The sequence below is a fragment of the Oncorhynchus tshawytscha genome, linkage group LG02, assembly GCF_018296145.1.
Source record: "Oncorhynchus tshawytscha isolate Ot180627B linkage group LG02, Otsh_v2.0, whole genome shotgun sequence".
Lineage (NCBI taxonomy): Eukaryota > Metazoa > Chordata > Actinopteri > Salmoniformes > Salmonidae > Oncorhynchus > Oncorhynchus tshawytscha.
In genome coordinates, this window is record NC_056430.1 from 30,631,272 (window position 1) to 30,644,524 (window position 13,253).

Consider the following 13,253-nt stretch of genomic DNA (forward strand, 5'->3'; position numbering starts at 1 on the left):
TAACTTTGGGGTAACTCTGAGTGGGACTGACCTTGTGCCCTCTGTCTGACCTGGTCTCAGCAGGTTAACATGCCCTACGTGATGATCCCAGCCTTCCACCCCAACACCCAGCAACTCCCTGTCACTGCCGACAACCAGATGACCATGCCTCTGCAGCCAATCCCCTGCAAGCCAGGTGAGTCACACCCGCTCTAGCTTTTTTGCTCGGTGTGGATGTTGCCTGTAATCCATGGCTTCTGGTTGGGATATGTATGTACGGTCACTGTGGGGACGTCGTCGTCGATGCACTTATTGATGAAGCCGGTGACTGAGGAGGTATACGCCCTAATGCCTTTGGATGAATCCCGGAACATATTGCAGTCTGTTCTAGCAAACCAGTCCTGTAGTGTAGCATCCGTGTCATCTGACCACTTCCGTATTGAGCGAGTCACTGGTACTTCCTGCCTAAGTTTTTACTTGTAAGCAGAATTCAAGAGGATATAATTATGGTCAGATTTGCCAAATGGAGGGCGAGGGAGAGCTTTGTAAAGGTGGTCTAGAGTTATTTTTTCTTTATTTTTTCTCAGGTTGCACATGTGACATTCTGGTAGAAATTAGGTCAAACGGATTTAAGTTTGTCTGCATTAAAGTCCCCGGCCACTAGGAGCACCTCTTCTGGATGAACATTTTCTTGTTTGCTTATGGCCTTCTACAGCTCGTTGAGTGCGGTCTTGCCAACATCGGTTGGTGGTGGTAAATAGATGGCTACGAAAAAAATACATAAACTTTCTTGGTAGATAGTGTGGTCTACAGCTTATCATGAGGTACTCAGGCGAGCAATACCTCGAGACTTCCTTAATATTAGACATTGCGCACCAGCTGTTATTGCCAAATAGACCCCCACCCCTCATCTTACCAGACGTAGCTGTTCTGTCCTGCCGATGCACAAAACCCAGCCAACTGTATATTATCCGTGTCGTCGTTCAGCCAAGACTCGGGGAAGCATAAGATATTATAGTTTTTAATGTCCCGTTGTTAAGAGAGTCTCGAACGGAGATCATCCAGTTTATTCTCCAGTGATTGCACGTTGGCCAATAGAACGGATGGTGAAGGCGGGTTACCCACTCGCCGACAAATTCTTACAAGGCACCCCGATCACCGCCTCTTGTATTTCCGTCTTTTCTTCACGTGAATGACGGCGATTTAGGACCGGTCTCGGAGAGGCTGTAAATCCTTTGCGTCGGACTCATTAAAGATAAAATCTTCGTCCAGTTCGATGTGAGTAATCACTGTTCTGAGCAGCAACATTATGTACAAAATAAGTGTCAAACGATGTGAAAACACACCAAATAGCACAATTGGTTAGGATGGCTCCCGTAAAACGGCAGCCATCCTCTCCATTAATTCCAAGGCCCTGCTGCAGTGATTCCAAAAAAGGAGGGTAGATTGGGGCCCATTGGTGGGCTGTGACATGGTTTAGATTACTCACTGGTTCATTATAAACACTCTCTGATCTCTGCAGACTTTTAATGTATCATCAATGTCAATCTGAAACAACAAAACAATGGTCAATTTAGCGCCTCTGTTTTGTTTATCTTGTTGCTATGTACTGTATAAGTTGCTATAGAAGGAGCAGCAGTCCCTTTCAGATTGTATTGTGGTCAGTAACCTCAGTCAAACCCCCTTTTCCCCTGCTCATACACTTCAATCTGTGGTGCAGTCGGCATGATGATAGTACAGATAATGTCTAGATGTTATTGATTCTGTTCCCTTCTGACAGAGATTGTGAAGCTTTCATCTCCCCCTTCTTATTTTGCAGTGGACTATCCCATGCAGCTGCTGCAGAACTCTCACTCCACCCCTGTGAAAAGGCCCAGTGGTACCTTCCGTCAGGTAGTGCTTTTCATCTATTACTATACTAAAATTATACTATACTGTACAGTAAGACCTTTTCCAGATGGAATAAAATAAGGTGAATTGGAAAGTAACCAAATGGTGTCAATAAAGACAGGTTAATGTTTTCTGTGCTTTATACAGTGCATTCGGAAAGTATTCAGAACCTTGACTTTTACATTTTGTTACTTTACAGCCTTACTATAAAATGGATTAAATAGTTTTTTCCCCCTCATCAATCTACACACAATACCCCATAATGACAAAGCAAAAACTGTGTTTTTTTAGAAATTTTTGCAAATGTAATAAATATTAAAAACGGATATCACATTTACATAGGTATTCAGAGCCTTTACTCAGTACTTTGTTGAAGCGCTGTTAAAGGAATTATATTCCTATTTAAAAGCACCTTTGGCAGCGATTAGAGCCTTGAGTCTTATTGGGTATGACGCTACAAGCTTGGCACACCTGTATTTGGAGAGTTTCTACCGTTCTTCTCTGCAGATCCTCTCAAGCTCTGTAAGGTTGGATGGGGAGCATCGCTGCACAGCTATTTTCAGGTCAAGATGTTCGATTAGGTCCAAGTCTGGGATCTGGCTGGGCCACTCAAGGACATTCAGAGACTTGTTCTGAAGCCACTCTGACGTTGTCTTGGCTGTGTGCTTAGGGTCGTTGTGCTGTTAGGTGAACCTTCATCCCAGTCTGAGGTCCTGAGCGCTCCGGAGTAGGTTTTTGTCAATGATCTCTCTTTACTTTGCTCCGTTCATCTTTCCGTTGATCCTGACTAGTCTCCCAGTCCCTGCCGCTGAAAAACATCCCCATAGCATGATGCTGCCACCACCATGCTTTACCGTAGGGATGGTGCCAGGTTTCATTCAGGCGTGACACTTTGCATTCAGGCCAATGAGTTCAATCTTGGTTTCATCAGACCTGAGATAATTTTTTTCTCTCTCTTTGGGGCCATGGACTCATGCTGCTTACGCCAAACCCCGAATTGCTCAGTTTGACCGGGTGGCCAGCTCTAGGAGGAGTCTCGGGGGTTCCAAACTTCTAAGAATGTTGGAGACACCCATGATCTTTCCCATGATCTTTGCCTCGACACAATCTTGTCTCGGAGCTCTACAGACAATTCCTTCGACCTCATGGCTTGGATTTTGCTCTGGCATGCACTGTCAACTGTGGGACATTTTATATAGACAGGTGTGTGCCAAATCATGTCCAATCAATTGAATTTACCACAGGTGGACTCCAATCACGTTGTAGAAACATCTCATGGATGATCAATGGAAATCTGAACTAAATTTCAAGTCTCATAGCAAAGCGTTTGCAAAAATGTTTTTGGTTTGTCATTATGGGGTATTGTGTGTAGATTCTTTCAGATTTTTTTTCCCTCATCAATTTTAGAACAAGGCTGTAACGTAACAACATTTGAAAAAGCTGAAGGGGTCTGAATACTTTCCGAATGCACTGCACCTAACAGCTGCAACCGTTGCACAGGTTACATGCCTAATACAGCACTATAGTACATGGATATTTGTATTTTGATAAGCATGTCATGTTTTGGTAAAGGCCTGAGGTATGTACTGTATGTACCTAGGAAGCCATCTCTCTTAATACTACAGATACAGGCTGGGAGATCTTTGAAAATGCTGTCAAAACAATGCACTCCAAATGAACAATGCATGTTTCTGGTATCTGGGACAGTGAACAACTGAACAAATACACCACACCCTGTTCACAGTTGTGTGTGTGCCTTTGCGTGCACAATGCAGTCATGCTCTGTCTGCACTGTTGCACAAGTGGAAAAGGGCATCACGTAAATCACTAGACAATCACTAAACAAAAGAAAGACCGGAGAGAGAAAGCACAGACACAAAAAAAGGCTAGACTAAAGAAACACTACAGTGAAAGGAAAGCTGTGACACACCAAATCTGTCATTCATAACCCTAACACACACACCCACCCCATACATGGGTGTGTGTTTTTTTATTTATTACTTTGATGAGAATTGGAAGTTGTGTGTGCGTTTATATTGACTGAACTAAGCAGTGTATTCGGAATGTGTTTTTTTTGTGTTGGGCTGACACACCGCTAATTGTCTACTCTTTTGTCTTTCATCCCCTTAGGAAGCCAGTCAGCCTCTGAATCTGACCTCCAAGCCCAAGGGGATGGACATGGGGAAGAGCCCCAGCCCGCAGATCTTTGAGCTGGGCTCGCTGACTCTTCAGGGTGGGTACAGACCCAGGGACAACCATAGAGATAGCCCTTCACGTCCTGCACTTAACCTAGGTCAGTATACACACACATACACTACATTCAAAAGTTTGGGGTCACTTAGAAATGTCCTTCTTTTTGAAAGAAGCACACATTTGTTGTCCATTTAAAATAACATAATCATCACAACATTTTTTTGTGCTGTTCTGTGAAGGGAGTAGTACACAGCGTTGTACGAGATCGTCAGTCTCTTGGCAATTTCTCATATAGCCTTTTTCAGAACAAGAATAGACTGACGAGTTTCAGAAGAAAGTTATTTGTTTCTGGCCATTTTGAGCCTGTAATTTAACCCACACATGCGGATGCTCCAGATACTCAACTAGTCTAAAGAAGGCCAGTTTTATTGCTTCTTTAATCAGAACAACAGTTTTAAGCTGTGCACATGATTACAAAGGGGTTTTCTAATGATCAATTAGCCTTTTAAAATGATAACTTGGATTAGCTAACACAACGTGCCATTGGAACACAGGAGTGATGGTTGCTGATAATGGGCCTCTGTGCACCTATGTAGATTATCCATTAAAAAAATCAGCCATTTCCAGCTACAACAGTCATTTACAACATTAACAACGTCTACACTGTATTTCTGATCAATTTCATGTTATTTTAATGGACATTTTTTTAAATTTTCTTTCAACAACGAGGACATTTCTAAGTGACCTCAAACTTTTTAAAATGGTAGTGCGCACACACACACACACACACACACACACACACACGCCGGCCAGTTTGTTAGGTACATGAAAATGCTACACATGGTTCACTCCTACAGACAGTCACAAGGCTGTAACTTGCCATATAAAGTAGACAAACCGGCATCGAGGCATCCGGTTACTGTTTGATTGAACATTAGAATGGGCAAACCGAGTGACCTAAGCAACTGAGTCTGTTATGATCGTCGATGAAAGGCACGCCATTTCCAGTATCTTAAACTGTCGACCTACTGGGCTTTTCACGCTCTAAAAGGTTTACCAAGAATGGTGTGACAAACAAAAAACACACTGTCATGGGCAGTCCTGTGGGCGAAAACAGCTCGTTGATGAGACAGGTCGAAAGAGAATGGCAAGAATCGTGCAAGCTAACAGGCGGGCCACAAACAGACAAATAACGGTGCAGTATAACAGTAGTGTGCAGAACGGCATCTCGGAATGCACAACTTGTCGGTCCTTGTCGGGGATGGGCTATTGCAGCAGACGACCACACCGGGTTCCACTCATATCAGCTAGAAACAAGAAGAAGCGGCTCCAGTGGGAACGCGATCACCAACACTGGACAATTGAGGAGTGAAAAAACATTGCCTGGTCCAACGAATCCTGGTTCCTGTTGCGTTCCTGTTGCATCATACTGATGGCCGAGTCAGGATTTGGCGTAAGCAGCATGAGTCAACGGTCCCATCCTGCCTGGTGTCAACTGTACAGGCTGGTGGTGTATTGGTGTGGGGAATGTTTTCCTGGCACCCCTTAGGTCTTTTGACACCAATTGAGCAATATTTGAAAGTCACACCTTGTAGAATCCACTCCCCGAATAATTCAGGTTGTTCTGGAGGCAAATAGGGGTTACGGGCCGGTACTAGATGGGTGTACCTAATTAACTGCCTTTATGTATACGCACACACACGCCTACCTCCGCTCATGCCATTCCTCAGCTTCAGACATGTCAACACCCTGACTGTGTGTGTGCAGTGAGAGAACCTGTTCCTCCTTTGACTTCAGGGCTTGTGCACTACCATCCCCGTTTCCTCTCAGATGCAATAGGTTGTACTCCGATACTTTGACTCACTTTTATATTGACATTTGCAACCCGTTGTCGGTGCCCTGCCCATTTGAGCTGTTAATGACAATTTTTCCCTGATTTTTCTTTTTTTCACTCACTCACTCACTCACTCACTCACTCACTCACTCACTCACTCACTCACTCACTCACTCACTCACTCACTCACAGGTTTCCTGGGAGAGGGGGATGTGGTGACCCAGGCCATCCACGATGCCCAGCAGCTGCTGTGGAGTCATGGGCCGGGCGGAAGAGAGAGGGAGCGAGAGAGAGACTGCACTGCCAGGATGGTAAGCCATTGTCTAAAGTCACTCTCTCCTGTCACACACGCAGGCTTAGGGTCGTGGGTGGGTTCAGGGCCAGGTTTAGGGTTACAGGGTGGTCTCACAGTGGCTGTTATAGACTGGAGAATGTCTCAGCTACACACACACACACACACACTGAGAAAGTCTCAGCCATGTCCTCAAGCAGGAACAACAGCTGCTGTAAACTCATAACAGTGTTCTTATAAACACTGGTGATGACTCACCTTTCTCCTTTGTCCACTGTAACACACCGCTCCCCTCCTCTCCGCCTTCTCTCTCTCCTCCTCCTTTTCTCTCGTCATAGATACAGTGTTCGGCCATGTGTGTTTGAAATGTAGTCTTTTCATGGACTCCACAGTGGCACCAAAATCTCCAAGACAAGTCCTTTCTTCAGCAGTGACAATGTCATGTGGAGCATTTGGTGCCATCATAGAGGAGAGTCCTTATGTCTTTCAACCCTCCGCCATCCTCTCTTTCCTTCCCTCAGGTTGAAAACACAATTCTCTCCTCCTCATCCCTCTATTTCCTGCTTTTGCGTATCCACCCCTGCTGACATGAGAAACCTCTCCCTGCTCAGCCAGAAAGAGTGCTGTTCAACACACACACACACACACACACACACACACACACACACACACACACACACACACACACACACACACACACACACACACACACACACACACACACACACACACACATACAGAGAGAGAGAGACGGATAATGATAAATGCTCTCTTCAGACCTCTTTTTACGGCCACAACATTCAAATTTGTGTTCCCATGTGGGTACAGGTGTAGGCCTGTGTCTGTCAGGTGTGTGTGTATTACTCTCTCTGTCTCTGTGTAGGAGCATAAGGAGTCTGGTCGCAGCGACAGGCTGCCACACCAAGACCGGGGAGAGAACAGACAAACCCGCCAAACCAACGAGGACCACCACAGCAGTGACTCTGAGGGTAGGCCCTCCAAAACTGCCTGATCAAAAATAACATGTGGTTTAGATGGTAGAGGGCAAGCATCATAGTAAGTCTAGAGCTTAAATGTGTTCTCCTTTCCTTTATCTACACTGATCTGAACACACAGAGCAGGGGAAAGCAACATGGAGGATTTCTTGTCCAGTATTTGTTTTCACCTTTCCTGTTCTTTTACCAGTGAACTTGAAGGAAAGTAGATTTGTTGTTGGCCACTGACTGTCCCCCTCCTGCAGGCCCCCTGTCTGCTCCTGGTGTGGGGTTGTTTGCAGAGGTTCGCAGTCCCCCCTCCTCCGTCCACATCAAGAGGCCCATGAACGCCTTCATGGTCTGGGCCAAAGACGAGAGGCGACGTATACTACAGGCCTTCCCTGACATGCACAACTCCTCCATCAGCAAGATACTGGGTGAGCATGGACACACACACACACGGGACATAAAGCATGCACTAATTGGGATTAATAGAGTCGTATGAAATTGAATTGACATGCAAAACACACACATGCTGTCAGTCAATGAGCACTGTAATTGTGTGTTTGTGTATAGTCTTTGTATAAATATTGTTTGTCTGTGTGTGTGTGTGTGTATCTATTCCGGGTGTGTCACCTCTTGTAGTCCTGGCACAGAGGGGACAAGCGAGGGCACGATCTGCCACCTGCTTCCCCCGGTGACAGGAACCCCCCCGCCCACACACAAATACAGCCACGCACCCCTTTCCTCTGACCAAACACTCACATTCCATTCCATTGTGGAGCACTGGAGACACTCATGCTATCCCTCCCTCTCCTCTCCTCTCCCTCTCTCCGTCCTCTCCTCTCCCCCCCTCCCCCTCCCTCCTCGTCCCCTCCCCTCCCTCCTCGTCCCCTCCCCCTCCTCGTCCCCTCCCTCCCCATCGAACGTAGTTCAGCTAACTCCTTTCTCTGGAAGTCTGTGTCCAACTAGTTTCAAGTCTTAATGTCACGAGCACAAGTGCAGTGGAATGCCTTTCTTGCCAGCTCTAAACCCAACAATACTGTAATACATATCAATGTAGTACTAAAAATAACAGAATGAAGAACAAAAAACATACGAGAAATAAAATTAGAAATGAGAAGAACAGGAGAAAGTAAGAAGCTATATACAGGGTCAGTATCCAACATTATATTTACAATGTGCAGGGATACTGGAGTGATGGAGGTAGATACAGTTGAAGTCAGAAGTTTACATACACCTTAGCCAAATACATTTAAACTCAGTTTTTCACAATTCCTGACATTTATTCCTAGCATAAATTCCCTGTCTTAGGTCAGTTAGGATCACCACTTTTATTTTAAGAATGTGAAATGTCAGAATAATGGTAGAGTGATTTATTTCAGATTTTATTTCTTTCATCACATTCTCAGTGGGTCAGAAGTTTACATACACTCAATTTGTATTTGGTATCATTGCCTTTAAATTGTTTAACTTGGGTCAAATGTTTCAGGTAGCCTTTCACAAGATTCCCACAATAAGTTGGGTGAATTTTGGCCCATTCCTCATGACAGAGCTGGTGAAACCGAGTCAGGTTTGTAGGCCTCCTTGCTCACACACGCTTTTTCAGTTTTGCCCACATATTTTCTAGGGGATTGAGGTCAGGGCTTTGTGATGGCCACTCCAATACCTTGACTTTGTTGTCCTTAAGCCTTTTTGCCACAACTTTGGAAGTGTGCCTGGGGTCAATGTCCACTTGGAAGACCCATTTGCGACCAAGCTTTAACTTCCTGACTGATGTCGCTTAATATTTCCACATAATTTTTCTTCCTCATGATACCATCTATTTTGTGAAGTACACCAGTCCCTCCTGCAGCAAAGCACCCCCACAACATGATGCTGCCACCCCCATGCTTCACAGTTGGGATGGTGTTCTTCGGCTTGCAAGTCTCCCCCTTTTTCCTCCAAACATATCGATGGTCATTATGGCCAAACAGTTCTATTTTTGTTTCATCAGACCAGAGGACATTTCTCCAAAAAGTATGATCTTTGTCCCCATGTGCAGTTGCAAACCGTAGTCTGGCTACAGCCACGCACCCCTTTCCTCTGACCAAACACTCACATTCCATTCCATTGTGGAGCACTGGAGACACTCATGCTATCCCTCCCTCACAACTAACTTACAAGGGTCAACTCACTGGTAAATAGCTAACGGCTACAGTCTTATTTATGGCTTGGGCATAGAATCTGTTCAGGAACCTGTTGGTATCAGACCATATGCACCCGTACTGCTTGCCATGCAGAAGCAGAGAGAACAGTCTATGGCTTGGTTGGTTGCTGTCTTTAATGATTTTCTGGGCATTCGTTTCACACCGCCTGATATAAAGGTCATGGATGGCAGGGAGCTTGGCCCCAGTGATGTACTGGGCTGTCCGTACCACCCTCTGTAGTGCCAAGCGATAGAGGGCGGTGCTGTTGCCATACCAAGCAGTGGTGCAGCTGTAGAACTTTTTGAGGGCCAATGCCAAACCTTTTCAACCTCTGAGGGGGAAGAAGTTCTGTCTCGCTTTCTTCACAACTGTGCGCACGTGTGTGGACCATTTTAAGTCCTTAGTGATTTGGACATAGAGGAACTTGAAGCTCTCGACCCACTCCAATGCAGCCCCGTCTCCAATGCTGCCCCCCCCTTTCCTAACTAGGAAAAGCCTATGTATTCTTGTACAGAAAGTCCTCTGTTCTTTAGTCTGACATTGTCCCTCTCTCTCTGTTTTGTCTGTGTCCCTCCTTCCCTCCAGGAACTAGATGGAAGTCTATGTCTAACCAGGAGAAGCAGCCCTACTATGAGGAGCAGGCCAGGCTGAGCCGACAGCACCTGGAGCGTTACCCCGACTACAAATACAAGCCCCGCCCCAAACGCACCTGCATCGTGGAGGGGCGGAGACTCAGGGTGGGCGAGTACAAAGCCATGATGAAGAGCAGGAGACAGGAGCAGAGAGGGGCATACACACACAGGTAACACACTGGAGATGATGTTCTGTTAGAGATTGGCTCTGATAGTGAAGACAACCTGAGTTGATATTATGCAGAGAGCTCTTAGCGAAACAAACTCTGCTCTAGTCCCTCGTGCTTTTTCTGTAAGAACACAAACAAACCCACTGTGGTTAAATAGAAATGCAGGCCTACAGCTGGTTATGTCTTCTATCATAGACAACAATAGAGCAGAGTTTTATTCACTATGACTGTAAAACTGCTCTTGAGTAACAGCAGCTTCGAGGGGTTTGTTCTCTTCAGTAAAGTCCTCTTCTCTGGGTATGGACATGTCCTGAGACATGGTGGTAGACTCCTACATACAACCATGCCTCAGGGCAAACACCTATCCAGTCCTTTCAGATTTAGACAAGGATTTGGGAATTGTTGTACAATCCAGCACCAACGTCCTGTCTCTGTCTGTCTTCCAGTCAATCAGAGCCGCAGAAGCTGCACTACGCCCCAGGCGAGGGCCAATACCCAGGCGGCGGTGGAACGGTCTCCATGCCGACGGTGCCATTCCACCCCGCACTATTGGAGCACTACCTGCCACGAGGGTTGGAGGCTCCGCCTCCTCGCAGACTTGACGGGCAGATCACACCCACTCCCCTCCACAGAGAGAGGGAGAGACCACCGTACAGCGAGGGGGAGGAGAGTGACAGAGGAGAGAGGAGTGAGGGAGAGCTAGTTCTCCTCACTGACTGAGTGGGAGCGAGGAAGGGAGAGTTTTTAATAGGGATAAAGGAGTAAGGGAGAGCTAGTTCTCCTCACTGACTGACTGAGTGGGAGGGAGAGAGGGGGAGAGAGTTTTTAATAGGGATAAAGGAGTAAGGGAGAGCTAGTTCTCCTCACTGACTGACTGAGAGGAAGGGAGGGAGGGACAGAGAGAAAGGAGTGTGTGTGTAGACAACTGAATGAAAAGGTGTGTGTGTGATGAAGGGGATCTTGGTCCACATCAAGTGTGTCAGAGTTCAACGGTTATATCTTAGCCATGTGATATGACCATGTCAGCAGAGCCCATGACATGTTAGGGTTAGTAGGAGACAGTTGTTTGTTACGACGTTAAAGGTGTCTGACAGCTGATTCTAAAAGATCATTGGTCATGAATCATAGATTGGTCTGTCCATGTTGCTCGTAATAAAGGTACATTCAATGTGGAATGAGTTGAGATACACTGGATTAGACTTGGGGTTCATTACTGTCACCAACAGGCATTGACATAGATGTTTCCCCTAAACACACATCTATTATTTCTAGACCATATCCTTAAAAATATTAGGGCCAGGGTATGAAACATCTGATCTCTCCCTAACGACACGGGGCGGCAGGGTAGCCTAGTGGTTAGAGCGTTGGACTAGTAACCGAAAGGTTGCAAGTTCGAGTCCCTGAGCCGACAAGGTACAAATCTGTCGTTCTGCCCCTGAACAGGCAGTTAACTCACTGTTCCTAGGCCGTCATTGAAAATAAGAATTTGTTCTTAACTGACTTGCCTAGTAAAATAAAGGTAAAAAAAAAAAAAATCTGATTTTGATTCTGACGGAGAGTGCTGCCCTCTGCTGTTTGGGATGGGCACAGCACCATGAAATATCCCGATCGCTAGAAAGTAACATTTACAGATGACAGAGGTTGAATAACCCCCATTAATAGCATAGGTAATGAGATGCACTCTGTCAGAATGCACTTTCACTGAACCCTCATCTCCTTTCCAAACAGACTCAGGCTGCACCAAAGTAGTCAAGTATAAACTTGTGTCCTTATATCCTCTCCTTCATATGCACTGACAACAAAACAGGACAAGGCAATATGGGGGATTCCTTGTGCGAGAGTTTCTTTCACTTGTCAAGTTCTTTCACATCAGTGCAGGTGGAGTAAAGGAAGCCACTTTAGACTATCAGGATGCACCCAGTGTTTCAGTTTTTGCACTTGCGATAGTAGTTGATCAGCAGTGACATCTAGTGTAATGAGAAATGTCTAAGGAATCTCCCTCCAAGCCCTTATTCTAGATTGATCTCATCCTTCTCTGTTCTCTAGTTGTGTACAAGCTGTATGTGATGTGTGCATAATGTCTTTCAATTTATTTTGAACGCGGGTTTACAATGTACTCGTCACAGAATGTTATACAAATGTTCTGTAAAATGTGTGTTTCTTTGAGTGTGCGTGTGGGTATTGAACGCAAAGGTTGGCCTGAACCCTTTGTCTGTGTATTCTGACACCCTGGCCTCTTGTCTTGACCTCAGCTGTTGCTCTGTCCATGTACTGCAGTTTGCCTTGACACAACAGTGCTCCATCTGCGCTGACCTGAAAGAACTGGACAGGTGAAATGAAGGTTTTCAACCCATGTTATCAGATCAGTGCAGATGGAGGAGAAAAACAGAATAGGAATCCATTTGACTGTTGGGATACAGCCTTCATCACAATGTACTGGACAGAAGAGAGGTCAGATTTGTGGTGTAATCGTATTGTTAACTGAGGCAGGCCTGTGGTTAGTTGCTGTTACACTGTTGTAAAGCATTTGGTGAGCAGGATGAAGTGGCCACTGATCTATGGTCAGTTTTACATCTTTGCCTATAATGTTAAGGACAACTTCAACCCAGAGCCAAGGGGATGGCACTGTATAGAGACTGTATCAGAGAAACATGTTTATCTAATTATGACAGAAACCCAGAAGAGAACTGTCACCTGTTGTCACCCCTGCTGTTGTAAATATAGATAGATTTTATTTTGTTTATAAGAGCCTGTGTAATTTAAAGGTGTACCTTTTCTGTATGTTTTCTAAGTTGTGGTTTTGTTTTTTGGAAAATAATAAATTTGGTTGTTATCTTTTCTGTGTGTTCAGCTGCAATCACGTGCTCCTATATCCCCAAAGGAGTGCAGTCCAATAATGAGTTCTTACCATACTGACTGAGGTTACCAAGGTGAATTTCCACCCCCAGTCCTCATCATGGTAACGATATTTAGGACCTTACATAAACAGTTGCTTATCAGCCGGGCCTATAGTGAAACTAGAAGGCAAATACACAGCCATAAATCATGATATATTACTGACCAAATGCATAGAAGTCAACTCCTATAGAAATGCAATGTC

At 45.3% G+C, this 13,253-nt stretch overlaps 1 protein-coding gene across 5 annotated transcripts in view; it reads left to right on the forward strand.

Moving 5' to 3' along the window:
* LOC112218252 (transcription factor SOX-13-like) overlaps positions 1-12,991 on the forward strand; it is a 59,892-nt gene extending 46,901 nt beyond the window's left edge. For 3 of the 5 annotated variants that reach the window (XM_042296367.1, XM_042296375.1, XM_024378901.2), the window contains exons 7-14: positions 61-175; positions 1,799-1,872; positions 4,000-4,162; positions 6,089-6,207; positions 7,072-7,177; positions 7,429-7,599; positions 9,937-10,153; positions 10,600-12,991. In XM_042296367.1, coding sequence (XP_042152301.1) covers positions 61-175; positions 1,799-1,872; positions 4,000-4,162; positions 6,089-6,207; positions 7,072-7,177; positions 7,429-7,599; positions 9,937-10,153; positions 10,600-10,873 — 1,239 coding nt within the window. In that variant the 3' untranslated portion in view covers positions 10,874-12,991. The remainder of the gene's footprint in view (positions 1-60; positions 176-1,798; positions 1,873-3,999; positions 4,163-6,088; positions 6,208-7,071; positions 7,178-7,428; positions 7,600-9,936; positions 10,154-10,599) is intronic. The other 2 variants (XM_042296365.1, XM_042296359.1) reach the window with 2 other exon arrangements.
* Positions 12,992-13,253: the final 262 nt, after the last annotated feature.